General features: G+C 36.7%; 1 protein-coding gene across 3 annotated transcripts in view; it reads right to left on the bottom strand.

Moving 5' to 3' along the window:
- The window catches only part of Col12a1 (collagen type XII alpha 1 chain), a 119,782-nt gene that overhangs the window by 15,862 nt on the left and 84,557 nt on the right, over positions 1 to 19,363 (bottom strand). For all 3 annotated transcript variants that reach the window (XM_028784660.1, XM_028784658.1, XM_028784659.1), the window contains 11 exons: positions 18,749 to 18,872; positions 18,463 to 18,606; positions 16,623 to 16,787; positions 15,849 to 15,887; positions 15,612 to 15,750; positions 13,534 to 13,676; positions 12,201 to 12,310; positions 5,403 to 5,552; positions 3,572 to 3,649; positions 1,885 to 1,971; positions 53 to 106 (listed from right to left, as the gene is read on the bottom strand). In XM_028784660.1, the coding sequence (XP_028640493.1) occupies positions 53 to 106; positions 1,885 to 1,971; positions 3,572 to 3,649; positions 5,403 to 5,552; positions 12,201 to 12,310; positions 13,534 to 13,676; positions 15,612 to 15,750; positions 15,849 to 15,887; positions 16,623 to 16,787; positions 18,463 to 18,606; positions 18,749 to 18,872 (1,233 nt within the window). The remainder of the gene's footprint in view (positions 1 to 52; positions 107 to 1,884; positions 1,972 to 3,571; positions 3,650 to 5,402; positions 5,553 to 12,200; positions 12,311 to 13,533; positions 13,677 to 15,611; positions 15,751 to 15,848; positions 15,888 to 16,622; positions 16,788 to 18,462; positions 18,607 to 18,748; positions 18,873 to 19,363) is intronic.

Consider the following 19,363-nt stretch of genomic DNA (forward strand, 5'->3'; position numbering starts at 1 on the left):
CAACTCGATTGCAGCATAGCAATAAATGTTTGGAGTATTAAATTGTACTTACAACTGCCCCGTTGATGCCTCTTTCACCTCTGGGACCTTTTGCACCAGGTCCTCCCTAAAATACATAAAAGAACACTTTTTGGTGTGAGCATAAGCAATACAGAAACTGATACACAAAAGTAGTGTTTCAAGGAGAAATGTGTCCCCTAAATGATCAATACTTACACAGATATTTGCAAAATATTAAAGTAAAACTATCATGTCACAACTGGGATGCAGCTCTGTGGCTAACTCTTGCCTAGCATGTACAAAGCTCTAAGTTGAGAGCCAGCATGGCTAAGAAATAAATTTGTATCACATAAATACACAGGAAAAGAGAATTTGAAATCTGCATATTCTATGCTTCTTTGTTATATTCACAGCACTTTAATAAAAGGAAAACTACATTTGAGAATTATATGAATTATATTGTTCAAGGAAAATACCCAAATGTCTCAGGACCTCAGAGAATGTACGTACAAAACAAGAATTCAAGGACCAACATATATATACATATATGTATGTACATATATACATATGTACATACATATATATACATATATGTATGTACATATATACATATGTACATATATACATATATACATTATTATCTGATGTCATATGTATACATATATATGTACATACATATATGTACATATATGTATGTATATATATATACATATATATATATGACATCAGATAATAGTACCTCAAAACTAGACCAAAAAATCAGAGAAATTATCTATCAGATCCAAGATATGCCAGGTGCATCTCAGAGTTATGATACTAATTCCAGGGACATTTTGAATCCATATATAAAAAGTGCTTTGTAATTAACCTAAAATCAAGTTATTTTTAATAACCCCAGTATCACAAAGATTGGGGTTCTCGGTATCTTTGAGTTGCTCCTATATCAATAATCTATTTTCTTAAAATACCAATGAGGTTACAGCGATCACTTGAATTCCACAGTAGGGCTCAAGTCAGGTATTACAAATCAACCCTAATCCAAAGGGTTACACACTGATGGACCAGTGTGCTCTAGCACAACTGCAGTTTTCAATGCTTCGCTTTGCATTTTCTTAGTCTCTCATCCCCATCACACAGTATCTAGTCATAGACTCATCATTCAAGTTATTCCACACTCTGGTACTTGCTCTCAGAGCTCATACCATGACCATACATTTGAGTTGTCATCTTTATGTGTTATGTTCATGGTGTGTCTTCTATGTCAGGTGCGTATGTTCTAAGTGCTAGGTCAGTTGTTCTCGGCCAGCCTCCCAAACCATGGCTCTATTCCATTCATACAAGAAACTTTAAGAAAATATAATACACTTCCAAGTGCTTATATTTACAGATGGAAACCCAAACTTGTGTTTTTAAGAGGAAAAGTCTTGAAGACAGCCAATGTCATTATACCTGAGTGGCTAGAGAAATGGTCCAAACACTAGAATAAAATTAACATTTTTTTTAAAAAAATGTTATTGCATATATTAATTTATTTGTTATGCACATGTGTGACATCCAGAGGACAACTTGCATGAGTTAATCCTTTCATTCTACCTCGTGGGTGTGAGGGTTAAGACACAGGTCATTCGGTTTAGCTGTAAGCACCTTTACCCACTGACTCATCTTCCCAGCTTCCCAGTTCTCCTCTGGATTTACTTCATTTCAGACCTCAAAATCTATTATAAAGATGGCTGGAAGTGTAGCATACTCTAGCGTCAAAAACATAAATGGATAAAAAGCATTTTATAGCCACCATACTGACAAACAGGTGATCACTCCAAAGACTCCCCCACCAAAAAACAACTTTCAAAACAAAACGATAGGCAACTATGTCTGCTTCCTTACTGCAGGGCCTGGAGGGCCTGGAGGTCCAACGCTGTCCTGTGTACATGTGCAAGCATTTGGAAGAGCGGGGCATTTAGCTTCATCTCTCTGAAATTTTGAAAAGATTATTTGCACATTAACTCAGTGAGACACGGAGGCTGACATCTTGTCCACCAGCCCTATTTACACACATGACAATCTGTTTCCCAACTGGAACAAGTAACTGCTAGTTAATCATAACTTATAAATGTTCTAAGGTTAGAATTTGCTCAGCTCCTTTGTGCTATACTTGCACAAAGCAAACCACACATAGCAAAGTAATGTTAATAAGATTAGCAGGAGCCCTGGAAATTGAGTTCAATTTTCTTTATTCCCTGTTTCAGAAAATGCTATATATCTTTTTTTTTAAATTAACTTCTATTCTATTCAGGAAAAAATGCAAAGCCCTTTCAATGGTCTCCACAACTCTCCTTGTTCTGTAAACCAGTGTTTGTGTCTCATTATGGACCATGTTCCTACTTCACTTTCACATTTCATAGAGAACTAGAGCACTCTGTGAGCATTATAGCTGGAGTGTCTTCCTCTACCATCCACATAGCTTACTCCCTCGCTTCACTGGGTCCTCTGCTTAACTCTCTCAATGCTGAAAGTTGATGGCCCCTCCCATCACTCCCCATGTCTTTGCCTGTACTTGGTTTTCATCCCAGGGTCCCTGCTCTGCAACATAACACAGATCATGCTTAGGTTATCTCAGGAGTATTTTTTCCAGGACCTCCAGAAAACACCAAAACCTAAGGGTACTAAAGTAACTCATATAAAATACTGTAGTTTTTGCATGTAGCCTAAGTATATCCTCCTGCGTGCTTCAGATCATGTCTAATTACTTACTATAGTATAAGTGCTATGAATAATGGTTACATTATGCTATTTAGGAAGTAATAGCAATAAAAATGTCTGTGTGCGCCTGACAAATATCCCAGTTAGGAAAGCATTAGAGCAAAAAGTATGCTTATAAGTTCAATAAATTCAGTCTTTTTAATATACCCAGTCTGTATTTGGCTAAGTCCACACAGGAGAAGCTCAGACTCACAGAAAGCCAAGGCATCTAATTTTTAATATCTCTCACTGCCTTTCACAGATACTCACTTTTTAGTGCTATAACCCTGTCACATTGAAGAGTTGATGGTTTATAATAAATGTTCACTGAATATTTAATAGTATACATTTATCTGGTAGATGTGTGCAGCTGTACTTGTCAAAAGCTTCATATCACAATCACTGAACTTTATAATTACTACCTACATACCACATGTATGTACGTATGTATGTATGTATGTATGTATCTATCTATCTATCTATCTATCTATCTATGTATTCCTTCCATCAGAAGACCCTTAGTGATCCAGAAAAGTGATAGCTTATTTAGTAAAAGGCCGTTAAGCAGTGGGAGGTTTATCAGACACATTGACTCAGCATGACTTTCCTGTCTGTTGTTGAGAGAATTTCCAGATATGGACTTGTACATTCCTATCCTTCCAGCAAAAGGTCACGTGAGCCCTGGCATGAGCTGTGGTAACTGAGGAGCACACACACATTGCACGTCCCTGGACTCCAATCTGCAGCTGTTGAGTGCTATTTCCTCTCCCAGACCATTTGCATTAGAAGAGTTCCGTCTTGGGGATTTAAAGCCAGGGCAAGGCTTACTCACCCTAGAGGGAATATCACAACATCTGTCTCTACTGGTCCACACTGGGCTGCAAACAATATCAAAGCTCTGGATTTGGAACTGCAAATAACCAAGAGTAACATCAGCTAAGCATGCAGGAAGATAGTTTAAGCAAATTTTTTATTTATTAATCATTTTATTTGTTTATATTTCAAATGTTATCCCCCTTCCCAGTCTCCAGTCCACAAACCCCCCACCCTATCCCCCTCCCTTTTGCATGTAAAAGAGTTTAAACATTTTAATCTTCAGGCAGATTCTCTCAAGAGCTTACACTCTTGGGAGCATTGTGATGCTTCCTAAGTTAGGAAAATCATTAAAACTGTATGTCTAAAAGAGACAGTTATGGGAACTGCATCTGACCAGCTCCTAGTCCTCATTCACTTGATTGAGGTGTTTAAGAACATTAGTTTCTATCTTTAAATTAATTTGAATACTACCCACATTTAAATTAACCTTTTAAAGTGTATCTTTGTAGGAACGTAACATTAAATAAACTGCCACCTTAGTCTATGATTAATGATATTTGCTTTAGAAATTATTATCTAGGAATAGACTAATAAGTTTTAAGGCCCTCAAATGAGCTATTTCAGTAAAGTATATGCCTCTGTCTTTTTAGGATTTAAGATGGAACTGTTTGGATAAAAAAAAAATGCTGTCTAGACACAGCCATTCTTTGAAAGATCTGATGGTCTCTTCCTTCCTGAAGCCAAAGGATACCATATAGACTATTGGAGGAGGAAAAATATTGACATCTTACCTTGCTATCAGCTCTACAAACTACAATACTCTGCTCCAGTAGGGGGAATTCAAACTGCAGACTCAATCAAAAACCCATGACTGAGGAGGTCTTAGGCTCTAGGGGTGAGCTTAATACAGTTCTTAAGTTATCATGGTCTCAACCTGCCTTCTAAATATTTATAGACAAATACTATCCCTAGCCTTAATCAGAGAAGTTTCTCTTTTCAATGAATGGCAGTGAATGCAGAGATACATGGCCAATGAAGGCACTGAGAATACGTGATGGGAAACACTCAATCATGAGCAGGACTTTTAGGCCACACACCCCAGGGCCTCCTTCTATGGCCTCCTCCATGGCCCAGGAAAAATTGCAGAAGAGAGGGTGGAAAGAATGTGAGACATGAAAGATGAGGATAACAGCTAGAAAATGTCTTCTGAGTATTACACAGCCAATGCAGTCATGTCACCATGACTATGGTTATTTGCAACTGGCCTGCACATCAATCAGGGATCAGCAAGAGATTCATGAGGCCCTGCCTCTCCCTGTTGAACTACTAGCTACTGATAAATTTTGGAAGAATGGAAAACACCTTATTCAGTTATGTAACCACTGATGAGCCCACCAGACACCAGTGACTAGTTCCAAACTATGGTCATATAGCCAATTCTGATTAAACTCAGTACCCCTTCCCCCTCAAAAAGGGGCATGCACAAATTCAGGCTAACAATTATTTGGGGAAAAAAGAACTATCACGATCTTGCTGGGTATGTAAACAGTTATTTATCTTGTTTCTTTCCAGCATGACCTTGCTTTAAAAGATTACATGGTGTTTCTTGGTGCCTGAGTGTCTTATTATGACTGCAGTAGAAAAATAAAAGTATATTATCATGTTCTCTCCATAGCAAGGTTTCTGACTGTAATTTTCCACACCTTCAAACTGACTAACAAATGTGACAGTTTAAAACTCACTGAGGAAAAAAAAAAACAGCAAGTAAAATTCACTAATTTAGAAAACACCATGCCAGTTTTACCATAAGGCACTAAACATCAAAAACATCACAATGCGCTACTTACTGTGGCTGATTTCCTCTCTCCTTTAAGAAGTTTTCCAAGAATTTCATAGCCATCAGTTGTTATATTTCCAGCTTCTTTGATGTCTTTTTCTATAATTTCATAGCAGTCAACATAAATCTTAACACTCTTTGAGGTGACTACAATATGGACCTAAAAAGATAATTAATTTTTATTATAAAATTTCCCTCAAAAAAAAAGCTGACTTCTGGATTACTTTATACCAATTCTTTATAAAGTGTTTCTTTTTTAGTTATACTTCTCTCATACAATACATTGAGACTACAGTTTCCCATCCCTCTACTCCTCCCAGTTTCCCCCCAACCTCCCCTCCCCGCCCACAGATCCATTCCAATAAATTGTTTCTTAAACCATTTTATCCTAAGCCAAGAGTCTTGGGTTAAAAAAATCCAAGAACCTAGGTTTCAAACTCAATAATGTCATATGAAACTGTACTAGGCACTCACTGTATTTCAAAGTCTGTCACCCATGTACATGTGTGTAATTTCATATTTTCCTATTGCGTTCTCTCACTGAGACAAACAGAGAGGATACAGTACATGAAAGAATTTTGTAAACTGTAAAAGAATGATCTAAGCAGATGTTAATAGACCACTAATATATTTCATTCACTACAAAGAAGCTGTAGCTATCTTCCACAGAGGTCGATTCTGATTCAGTCAACACCATCTCTTCACTGTGTATCTTACAGCTCTCTATAAGAGCTAGCACATCATCTATAGACAAACCTGGAAATCAACAGAACTCAAGATTCATTTAAGGAAAGGAGTGCCTGCCGATTGTGTTGAATCTGCTATTGAAGACAGGGGACATTAGGAAACCTATTGGTACAGAAAAATCAGTAAAGGACTTGTATTGAAGCAAGGAAGAGAACGATTGGGGGAAAGTGTTGGCTTCATACTTAAAAGTCATGGATCCAACTACCTCAGCACAAATACTTACACAAGAACTTGATTACTGTGAAAAGTTTGACAGACAGATAAAAAGAGCAGAAGTACTGCTCTGAAGCAGGTAGAATAGGAAGAATTTCTAAAGGTCTGTTTTAAAGCTAACTATTTTTCCTACAAGGAGTCACCACAAAAGGACTGGCTCATAACATCTGTGATAAATAGGAATTTCATGTTTTTATATACAAGTGATTCATAGCTTACTAAAAATAAAGTTTAAAAATCCATGAGATAATCAACTAACACTGAACTTAAGAATATCACGTAAGCATTTCTAGGATAGTTGGTATCTAATAAATAATAAAATATTTTTATTGGTTCTTATGAACAACCACACAGACAAATGTTCACAGGGGTTATTTCAAAATCAAAATGATTTTCATTTGTACCACTCAAAATACAAAACACACTCGTCTTTCACTGTGAATCATAAATCAGCACAACCTAAGAAATTCTCTCTAATTTCTTCACTCTTCTTACTGCATTTTTAACTATACAAATTACATTTCAGCATAGACTCTTGATCTTTAGATCAATGGCCAAAGAATTCAGGATTATAGTTGCCTGCATTTGGCCTGAAGAAGACATGCATTGCCAGTCATCAGTCAAGCATGGATGGGGAGGACTCACAGGAACAGAGCCTGCCCTGCTTAAAAGCTACTGGCTACTAGTAGATTTGGGGATAGGGTAGTGATTGTCGTATACTACATGTGAGTATATCAGGCCACAGTGGATACTTTGAAACTTGGGGTCACACAAACAGCCCTGATTTAACTCAACTGGTCTCAAGACAAAATGCAAAGATACGAGTGTGAGACAGGGATTTGTGAAGAGGAGATGGACTGACGGGAGTAGGAGGGAGATAAAGCAGAGTGAGAGGTGAGAATAACCCAAATACATTATATATATATATATATATATATATATATATATATATATATATATATGAAATTGTCAAAGAAGAAAACTCATAAAAATTATATGTCAGTCAGCTACATGTCCTTATGAATAAAGTTATATAATTGGGCAGAGGGAGTTACTGAAGGGATAGCTCAATTGTTAAGAATATTTGCTGCTTTTCTAAAGGACCTGATTTCTGTTCCTGGCATCCAATTAGTGGCTAACAACCACTTGTAATTCTAGGTCAATAGGATCTGACACCATCTTCTGGGCTCTTTGAGCACCTTCCATGCATGTAGTACACATACACACAGATAAACACTCATATGTAAAAATAAAATAGTAACATATGTTGAGGAGGAAAAAGAAAGGAAATTAAAACAACAGAAAATGAAAAAAAATAAAGGTTCTATATAGTCTGGTACAGCCTACCACAGAGAAAGGCAACTCTCTGACTTAATCAAAAAAGTTTCTTTTTGAAGTGAATGAAGGTGAAATGTAGAGACCCATGATCATGCAAGATGCGGAGAACAAAGAATGGTTGAGGGATCAGCTCTAAATTAGACATTTACACCACTCCCTTAAGGCTCAGATAGCCCCATGGAAGAAGAGGCAGGAAGAATATAAGACCCGAGAGATAAAGAGCAGAGCTACAAAAGCTAAAGGGGACATGGTCATGGCAATCCTGCACTCACAACAGCTCTGTCCACTGGCACTGGGCCCAAACATGCAAGGCCCTCCTAAAAGTCAACTATGAATGAGGAAGAAGAGCACAGCACCTGCCACTTACTATTGATCTATTGGCAACCACCAGTCTCTGATGGCTAGTTCTAAACTTAGGGTCATACAAATGGCCCAAATTAAACTCTGATGAGCACCAAACTAATCACAAGTTAGTAAATACAGGAAAGAGACTGAAAAACAGGGGTGCTCTCAGAAAGGAATAAAAGAGGGTAGGGAAGGTAACCAGGATAGATAGATAGATAGATAGATAGATAGATAGATAGATAGATGATAAAGATAGAGATGGATAGAGATATGCATACATATAAATTTTCATATTATATGTATATGGAATTTCATATTAATATATATTAAAATTTATATTATATGTATATGTATAATATATGTATATATGCATATATACATATTATATGCATATATCATATGAAATTTAATATACATATGAAATTGTCAAACAAAAAATTATTAATAAAAAAAGAAGACAAAAAATAGGTGGACATAAAAAAGAATTTGGGAAAAGACAGAGCCAGCAAAAAGAAAAAAATATGAAAAATATGAACACTTCTCTAGAAAAACAAACAGTGCAAGGAAGGTAATGCCAAGAAAAATTTATCTTCATTTGCAATAATTAATTACTATCAGTACAGATCTCTCAAAGTACTACTCTTTTGGCTTAAATAAAATGGAGGGTTTCATGAAAGTTGAGAATTTTAAAATAGCTACAAAATGTTTACAAGTTGTTCAGGAGATAAGATTCTTAGCTTCTCCAGTGACTGAAAGAAAAATAAATTCATCCTTTTCAGCTTGCTATTCTATTGTAATTTTAATAGCTTTACCAATGAGCCAAGGTTGTTCCTAAGAACTCTGCCAGAATCAACATTCCCTACTGGATAAGGATGAGTCAAAGCCAATCACATCTCCAAACTCAAATTTGCTTTCCCAAAGAGGAATTTATCTACTGCATTGCATCAAAATTTGCAAACTTTTAGCAAGATATACTATACTACAGCACTTGGAAATTTTTTATTTTCTCTACGGCTATATTGTTTCTGTTGTCATGGCCATCACTGTTGCCTCCCATACCCACAAGAAAGCCTCTTGTCTCTTTAATCCAGATTAGGAAAGCCCTTCTCCATCCTTATCAAGAATCTGTAACTATCTACTCTATTATGGATGGATAGGAGGGGGCTGAGTGGGAGGATTAAACAGAAGGGAAAAAAGGGATGAGAGACAGAATATGGGGAGAGACAGCTAAGACAAATGGATATTTGAGGGCTCATATGGAAACCTAATACAGTAGAAGCTTCTTATGATATTTACATATATAAAGTCTATCAAAATGGCACTCAAATAATAGAGGAAATATTTTTTATCACCAAATAAAGCTTCCAGTTTTTTTTTTTAAAAAGCTTCCACTACTGGAAATGGGTTATATCTAATCAAATTGTTGGCCAAAGGGGTCCCACGGGAACACCCAAACAACTCAGGCTATTTTCAAAAATATTGGTGATTCTCCACAACTGACAATAAGGTCTTATTGCTGAAGACAACACCTACCTAATTGATTGAACACGAATCAAAGCTGGAACCTGCCTAATGCCTTCACCTCTATGGAAAAGTTTTCATGGTACTAGAAGGTGCTCTGCACACTACCAGAGGAGAAACCAAGTAAAAACCAAGCCAGCTTCAAGCCCTTCGATCTATAATAATGATGTGGCTGCAAGATGGACTTGTGTAATAGTGGCACAATGTTTTTTGGAGTAACCAACCAACATCATATTTGAGTTAAGGTCACTCCATGAGGTGGAACCCATGCCCTACACTGCTTGGGTGACTAAGAACCTAAGGCTAGATAACCTAAAGGAAAACAAAATACTACTATTCTGCTAAAGTAATGCAGCAATAAAATGACTCCTGATGAAATTCTGCTGTACTCATAGATCTGTGCTTTCCTTACAGAGCAAGCTTCCTCCAACAGCAGGTGAGAACAGATAGAGGCCCACAGTCAGACATTATGTGTGGGGTAAGAGACCTTATAACACTCAGCCCTAACTGGGATGCCTCCATCAAATCACTCCCCTCAGGGCACAAGGAACTGTGTGGGAGAGGAGGCAGAAAGAGTTATAGCCAGAAGGAATGGAAGACATCAAAGAATCAAGGTCACAGAATCAAGACACAGTACGGCTGGCACACATAAGAACTCACAAATACTGCTGCAGCTCATACACAGCTTATGTGGTTATGTACTAGATGGGGTCCTAGGGATGGAAGAAAAAGTGAACACACACAACCATTCCTAAGTGAGAAGCTACCTCCAATTGATAGTCACATGAAAAGAAACTCAGTTTTATCCAAGAGTCTTACTAGGGAAACCAACCAGTCTTAAGGGTAAGTCCCAAGCTCAGCAACAGAAAATAAATTCAATGGCATCTTTGGAGGTTCTTTGTCCTATAATGTTAAGTAAGAGGTCTGGGGGTTTGTTTTGTTTTGTTTAGTTTCTACCTTACAGATCCTTTGTGTATATAGTATGGCTTCCAGTTTGAGGTTTTTTATAAGAGCTCTGGTTGTGTGAAGTTTGTGTGTGTGTGTGTGTGTGTGTGTGTGTGTGTGTGTGTGCATCTATAGGTATTCTTATGCTTTTTCTTTGGCTCTTTTGTTCTGTTTTGTTGTTTTGTCATAATCCTATTGGTTTGCTTTGTATCTTATTTTTCTTATTATCTCTTAGATGCCTATTTGTTTTCTATAGACAACAAATGAAAGGATATTGATCCAGATAGGAGGGAAGGTGAGAGAGGCTGGAGGAGTAGGGGGTCAGGAAACTGTAATCAGAATAAGGTGTACGAGAAAAGTCTACTTTCGGTAAAAGAAAAGAGAAATTCTCGAAAAACTAATAATTTTTATATACCGAGGGGGAAAGGTAATCTAACTCATGAACTGGAAAATGTATGGAAAGAAATTAAGCATTAAGCAGGAAGAGGCTGCTCAGACCTACACAAGCAAGAGAAAGGCTCTTCAGTTTCACTTGGGGATCACATTGAACTAGAAAGATGTGTTTTTGTGTATGTGGCTTGTCTTCTACTATGCCATACATAGGAAAATCATATATGAGCAATTTAATTATTTGTACTCCTGTTAGCACAATCTAACATGTGAAAAACGGATTAAAAATGTATTCCTAAACAAGATTGTTCCTTTTGTTTCTAATATATCCTGTATCATTATTTTCCTTTGCCAATTGATTATCCCTTAGAAACCTGAACATTTCAATAATCCTCTGGACACTGACAAAAACTCAAGATCTCCAAGAATGAGAAACCATCTTAAATGAGCTTTAATGTGACTATTTAGAAAACTCTGTATTAAGAGAATGGTGTTTTTAGACTTTGTGTTCATATTTACATATTTACCTTAATCTATTACATATTTACCTTAATTATTTCATCAGTAATTGTTAATTTTGGGAGTTAAAAATGCTTATTCTTCAGTTTCCTTGCATGCTTGTAACTTTTTAATAGGCAAGCACATAAAATAAAATGTTCTCTATAAAATGATAATATGACTAATTAAAATATAATCCATTAAATTATTAAGTTTGTTAAAATAAATGACAGAAATGTTTACAATAAAGTAGTAGAGTGGCTAGAGAGGTGGTTCAAAGACTAACAGCACATGCCGTTCTTCCAGGGGACGTTAGTTCCCAGCTTCCAGGTCAGAAGGCACAAAACTGCCTGTAACTCCTGCTCCAGAGGGATCTAACACCCTCTTCAGGGCTGCAAATGCAGCCTCACATATACAGCATAAATTTATACAGACAAACACACATATACATAAATATCAATATATCTTAAATTGTAAAAGATGGTAAGCAGAAAAACAGATGAGTTTCATTATATATATATTTATACATATACATATATATATATATATATATATATGTATATGTATAAATATATAACTATTGATTCAAACTTTGAAAGATACAGTGAAAATATATCAAAATGCTAATGACATTTACTGTTTTATTCAAATTTTATCTTTTGAATTAGTCAAATTATTTAAAATAAAAGTTTATTTATAAAAGACATAGCTAGAATTCTAATTTAGCTTAAACACAATAAAAAATTAAGTTTGGGTTTTTAATTCATATTCTTATTCTAAAAATAAGACTCAGATAATCTTACATTTTTACCTTATGATAGCTTCCATAAAATAATGTCTTCACTTCATCTGTGTCAAATGTAACAGTTTGTACCTCGCCTCTTGTATCCTTATTAAAGAAAGATAATGTCTTGCTAGAAGCTGCAATCAAGATAAGATTATTGTTAAATTATATGCATGGTATGCTTTTTATTCAAAGTATACAAATAGTTCTTGTTGGAGAAATTGCAAAAAATGAAAAATTCAATATCTGCCTGGGAAGATGTGCCCACTGGTACAGCAGTGGCACAATTATGACAAAGTAGCCAATGACTTTCTGGTTGAATCCAAGGCCCACTGCACGGGAAGGACTTCAGGCCTGGAACTGTATATCTGGTAAGAATCTCACAGCTGAGAGTGTCATAGGCCAGAGTCAGAAGAGGATCTACTTCTATTCTTTGATAAATAAACATGCTATCAGACTACCTTCTGGACACTGGTTCATAACCAAATTCAGCGCTGCTTTCAGTCTTTGTCAGAGGAGTTTCTTTTTGCTGCAGGCAGAAGTTAACACTGAAACCCATAACTAGCTAAAGTACCAAGAATAAGTGACATTGGAGTGTTCAGCCCTAACCAAAACATCTACATCACTGCTTCTAAGAATCAGGGAACACTGAAGAAGTGGGGCAAAATCAACGTAAGAACAAATGTATAGAGAGATGTGCTACAAAAGCAAATGTCTTCTAAATATGGCATGGCAATTGTACACTTGAGCTCACTATAGGTCTGGTTACATGCACAAGACTAGGCTCATGAGTCCATTATCATTTCAACATGGATAAAGGAGGACTCATGAGGCCCTACCTATCCATAAACAACTGTTGCCAATTAATGGTTGGTTATAGAGGAAGGTATCATTTTCTCCAGTGGTGTAGCCACTAAAAAGTTGCCCAGAGTCCAATGAATAACTTCCCACTCATGCTCACATATGCAACCCCAATTAAACTCAGGGATTTGCCAAAAAAGACAAAAGAGTAAGGGGCTTTGCGGGGAAAAGAAGGGTTTCAGCAGGGAAGAAAAGGGAGATGAGAGGGGATGGTGGAGGTGAACAGAACTAAAATTCACTACATACAATTGTCAAAGTTAATTTTTAAAACTAAATAAATAAGAAAAAAATCAATAGAATTGTTTCAATTGTAATAAGATGCCATTTAGTATTTGTTGGCATGCTATTTTAATAAGCTTCAACTTAAAACACATACCAAATAAGTAAATATATACATACATATGCATATACATATATATTCAGAATATTTCTAAAGATATAAAGAAAAAAACATGATCAAAACTATACATGTGCCTTAAAATAAAATAAAGTTCCTTACGATCTGCAATCACTCCAACTTGTGGTCTGTAGTCTCTGTCTGTAATTTGCCAAATTGCAAAGGGGTCACTAGGAGTTTCTGGGAGAAGTCTAAACAGTAATATAATTGTGTATGAAGGGGGGAGTCCATTTGGGTGGAGTTCTCTGTTGGATAAAACAAAATAAGCAATAAATGGGATTATTCATCAGAGACTATTTTGAACTGTTACACAATAATATCATTATAGGTAGTGTTAGAAGCTAATTATAGTCACCATAGCAGAAGGAGAAAATTTTATGAAATACATCAAAAAACAAACACAAATTGATTACTTATGATTTAATCAAGTTACAAGTTTGAAAAACTTTCACATAGTCTTTATCTTCCTATTTGTAACTACTTTTTTCTAGACACATGGAAGCATGAATTTTAAAGTAAGAAGCACTATAACTATAGCACTATAGACATAAAGAGATGGGGTCTTACAAAATACACTTAATTTCCAGAGGCAGGGATATGATAATGGAGATAAAATGGCTTAAATTTTTCATTTCTTTCTTGGCCTCACAGTAGCTCCTACATCTCTCTTGAAATCAAGTAAAGCTTCTCAATAAACTTACAGATTCCCCAAAATAGGACCAATGGTAAATGTTTAGGCCATGTACCTATACAAACAATTAGAAACGAAACAGAGATGGGATTCAACTAGAGGAAAATGAGTCCTGGCTCTAACAACATGAGACAAATATTTCCATCTCCTGTATCTTTCTAGCACTGTGTGAACTGCTGTTCTGGGAGAACATTTGAAGGAGAATTAATGCGTTTCTGTATGACACTGCATGATGCTTTCTCCATGGGGGTAGGACAAAAACCTGGAGAGGAACTCCTGGGAAAAATGAGGACACAGGATGTCTCTGGAGGCTACAAGTCCTGATGCTGTATCACTGACATGCTCAGTGTGATGTGCTCTTGCTCCCCAGGGTATAAGCTCTGAGAAAGCTAACATGATGCCTTTTATGTGGTTAAGAGCTCTCATTTAATGCTCCAACTTAAAATACTGATATTTTTTTCTGTATCATCGTCATCTTTCTCATTTAGCCTATTTTTCTCCTTCCTCAGTAAAACAGCAGAAATCTAATTACATTTATTCTTCTTTCCTTCTAGTCAAAACTTGTGACTTCTGTAGAGACAAGAGGCTGCCATCATTTAAAATCGTATCTTGAGGTGACTGGGAAAATTAAATATTAAGTAATGCTGTCCACTAGAAAACCTAGGATACTGAACCATTGTAACTAGGCATAAAAGATGTAGGAATCCATAATGGGTCAAATCAGGCTATGGACTGACTCCTCCTTAAAACAAATTACCTTTGGTTTTAGAATTAGCTTTCCACTGGCTTTCTCCATGCATTTCAAATTTCAGACATTATTTTCTGACCCTCTCCTAACTTTCTGAACAATTTGCTTCTTCTTGTCCTTTCTCCTCTGGAGTTGCCAAACATGTATTTTTCAACATAAAAGGCTTTTCATTTTAATGAATAAGAAACATTAATTTTTGTTATCATACCCAGGTGCAAATTTTCATGAAATAAAATACATCTAGTGCTACCCAACAGACTGCTAAAGTATCTGCCAATAAGAAACACCCTCAGCCTGTCTGATCGTGGGCAAGTCTAACTGCTGCAGCCCTTTTCTTTCCTGAGGTCTGAAACACCAGATAGAATGTCTGCTCTCGTCTCTCACTTACTCCACCCTACTATTCTACACCACAGAGGTGAAATGTAACAGCCTCCCTTAGAAGAAGAGAGTAAACTAAAACCCTAGTCTACAGCTCAATAGGCTATCCTATTATCCACTGTGCCAATACCAGACTGAGAGGCTTGGATCTAGGAATAACAAGACATGGGTGCCAGTGTTCTATGTATATGCTGTTATATAACCCTAGGAAGATAATTAAACTGTGTTTAGAAAAGCGAACTAGGTTATCCATAAGGAGTCTTCTGAGGACTCTTAAGTTCCAAGACTCTAGGAAATCGTGAGCAAGACTAAGAGCCTCTTGTCTACTCTAAGAAAGGTGGAGCCCCCTGTTTTTACACTTACGCAGTGGGCTGATTGATAAAGGCATTCTTCTGAAGTCTGTAGGCTGAATAGCCGGGGAAAGATCCTGATTCCAAAGAGATTCCTTGGACAGAAGCAAAATTCTTTTCTGTCAGGTTGTAAGCTTCAAGCATCTTAAAGCCTTGACATCAAAGAAGAAAATATTAAATGAGTATGCTACAGTTATATTGTTGTGAATATCTTGAAATAAATTAGCCAAAGGCTATACAAATGTCTTACCTGGTGATGTGTAGCCATCCAGATAGATGAGAGGACAACCTGGAACATGCAATGTTCTTTAAGTATGTGTCACCAACGTGGCTTACATAGATGCACAAAAAGTTGCAATGCATGTGTACAAAGCAGAGTTTTTAATATAGTATTTAATTGCTGAAAACAATACACATATAGTGTCTCCATTATCTAAACCACAAGAACTGTTGCTCATGGTTGAGGGGGAAGACATTAATTTGATCTATGTTTAGCACCTGTAGTTCAAAGCTGAATTTGAAATCTTAAAATTAAAAAAAAAAATCCTAAGACTAGACTAAGGACACAGGTCAGTGGTAGAGAACTGGCATAGCATATGCCAGGTCCTAGGTTCAATCCCTAGCACTACAGAAAAAGAAAAGCAAATAAATAAAAGTAAAAGGCCAGTCTTCTCATTGTTCTTTTGGGGTACAAGCCAATAAGAGACCAGTTGATAATAAATAGAAAACCACCTCACTGAAGTTCTCCCAAATACACAATTCAAATGCTGTAGACATTGGACTGGTAAGAAAGGGAGAGATTAAAATGATTTTCCCATATGGGGTTTATTACATCTGTAAAGCTAAAAATGGACTTCTGGCAAGAACCCATTTAAACAGATCTCAAAAGAGCAATGATTCATCAGCTTCAAGAGATTTCCCAGAATCTATTTATGCCCTGGGCGTGATCCCACACAGTATGGATAACTGTCTATAAGCAGTCATTTCTCAATGAGGTCATGGCTCTGTGCTGAGTATGACTTACTTGAAGTGGCAGTTTCACAAACAAATGTGATAAGATTGTCCTCGATCTTCTCAAAAGATTCAAAGTCATCCACGATGAATACATGCCTCTCACTGGGCTTGCTGGCAATGTTGGCGAGTTCGTTGTAGTCCACATCAGCCACGCCCACAACAAATACACTGAACCCTGCCGAGTCACATTGACAAGGGAATCACATGACCTCTTTCCACCATTTGTTATTTAAAAAATCCAAAATGAAAGCACCATAAACCATGCTGTATTTCCTCAGCATGGACAGCAAGTCCTTTTATTTAACACAAACTCCTCTAAGAAAAGAATATGTACCCTTTAATGAATATAAGCCTCTTCATTGTCATCCTATTTTCTGGCTTATAAAATTCAACTCACTGAGTCTTTTCATATGACACCCCAACAATTAAAACAGGAGGCTTTTAATAGTAGAAGGACTGTTCAGTATACATTGTCTTCCACTGATCCACAATTCAAACACAAAAGTTCAACAGTTCTGTTGATTCCATTAATAACTTAAACCTGTTTTTAAGTTTTAAATTTGAATTCTTAAAACTGATTTTTTTTTAATTATCAAACTTGGACTCAAGCACTTTGACCACTTTTAAAATGGATACTACAGCTCTTGCTGAGAACAAACATTTTACCCTTTAAGTAAATGTAAGTCTTATGATGTCAAATGCTCTATTTGACATCATAACAAACAGGCTATATAAGGAATTATACAGACATAAACACTCGAGTGTACACCACATTTTTATCATCAGTTTATCTGTTTCATTAAGTAAGGAAACCAAGGCTCAGAATGAGAAATGCTACTTGGTCTCTCAAAAGCAGATCCTAGTTTCTAATGTGTATACATGTGTATGAAAGTGGCCTGAGTATTGATAGAGGCTAAAACTGGAAAAAAATGCATTAGAAGAGAAAAATAAGCTTTAAGAGAGGGCATAAAAATATATAGAGAGTAACAGAAAACATGTGATATGAAAGTTGATGGATGAATATCAGACACGGAAGGGTACAAACAGGGTAGGGGTGTGAGGAGAAGGCAGAGAGGAGCAAGTTGGAGAAAGGCAATAAAAAGTAACTGTGTATGAGAAGTCCATAAGGAAAACTATTATTTTATATGATAATTTAAAATTAAATATAAAAGAAAATGAAATGACTTCACACTCAGCACTACTTACAATTACAGTTACATAATTACATATGAGCTGATTTCCATATCTACCATTGAGTACACCAGATCACCCATAGCATAAACTATTTTCTAAAATATGCTTACCTTAAGCCCTGCTTGAGCCAATCACAGGAGAGACAATATTAATACAAGTCCTAGAAAGACCTGCTTTCATCTCTAATAAGTCTGAATAATAAACCAACAGAGCCATGTTACCAAGGGGCTCCTACAATGCCTGGTTGGGAAAATCATCCCTAGCACCATCTCCTAGAGACTTCTGCCTACTGACAATCTTCATTCAGTGTGCATCTGCAAGGATCAGCTATGGCAGAAGGAATCCTATGACATTCCTTGCACAGGAACTAGAATCAAGACTCATCTGTGCTATAGCAAGGATTGTGGCATAGGAGTATTCCATTATCATAGCTTTCTGTACTCTTCTATCTTCTGAGGGTAGAGTCAGTTGACAGCTCTGATTCACATCTCATGCAAAGAATATACGTCATTTTTAAGGAATTAGCAATCTATTTCATCATTAAGTGGAAATTGTTATAAAGTGTACAGTGAAACAAAATTGGGCTCTTTTATTACCATTCTTGCACACTTAAAACTTGAAGTCTTATACACCGGGAAGTCCATGCTTGCGCTTACCTGACTGCTGGATGACAAAGGCTGCCTTCTTCACTTCATCCTGTGACCGGCCATCTGTGACCACAACCAATACCTTTGGGACATTCTTCCTCATGCCACTCTCCCAGGTCAAGACCTTCTCCTTGATAAACGTGAGGGCCTTGCCTGCAGAATGTGGTATGAGCACTTTAGTGCCACTTCAGTGAGAACTATCCACTGACCATGCCCAGGTGATGGGGGTGTGACTATTAGACAACCCTGCCTACCCCAGGAAGAGGAAGCCCACACCAGTGCTGCCACAGGATACCTGTTCTTGTGTTTCCTCCTCTGTAGCGAATGTTCTGAAGGGCTCCGAGGGCTAGAGCCTTGTCGTTGTATGTGTTCAGCTTGAATTCAGACTTGACCTCATCACTGTACTGCACAAAAGAAACCTGAAAGAAAATAAGTTTAGAGGCAAGTGTCAGTCATCTAGTTGGATCTCAGTCTTCCAGTGGTTCCTCCGATGGCAAAGTGGGATCTTAGATATAACAAGATATTTTAAACTCTTAATGTCTAATAATGTAACTATAACTGCTGTAGTCTTATCACATTCTCTAATTTCTAATCTCCAATGAAACTACTATCATTTAAAGAATGCCAAGAATATTCATATGTGCTTTTCTGTGAAGTGTAAAAGGAGATGGGTCAACCAGTGTAATGGTGAAATCCCAGTGTCAGAAACAAGAGCAAAACTATCCTGATTCATGGGCAGTTGGCTCTCAGCCATCTTCTCCTTTTCATGGACATAATTTATTCTTCATAGTAAATAAAAATGTCATAGTATCATCATAATTACTACTCATGACAAAAAAGTATGATTTATTTGAAAGTGTGATTTAGTGGTATGTAGTCAAGATCTGCTGGGTTCAAGTCCTAGTTCTGC

The sequence above is a fragment of the Grammomys surdaster genome, unplaced genomic scaffold, assembly GCF_004785775.1.
Source record: "Grammomys surdaster isolate TR1022 unplaced genomic scaffold, NIH_TR_1.0 124554, whole genome shotgun sequence".
In the NCBI taxonomy this organism is placed as follows: domain Eukaryota; kingdom Metazoa; phylum Chordata; class Mammalia; order Rodentia; family Muridae; genus Grammomys; species Grammomys surdaster.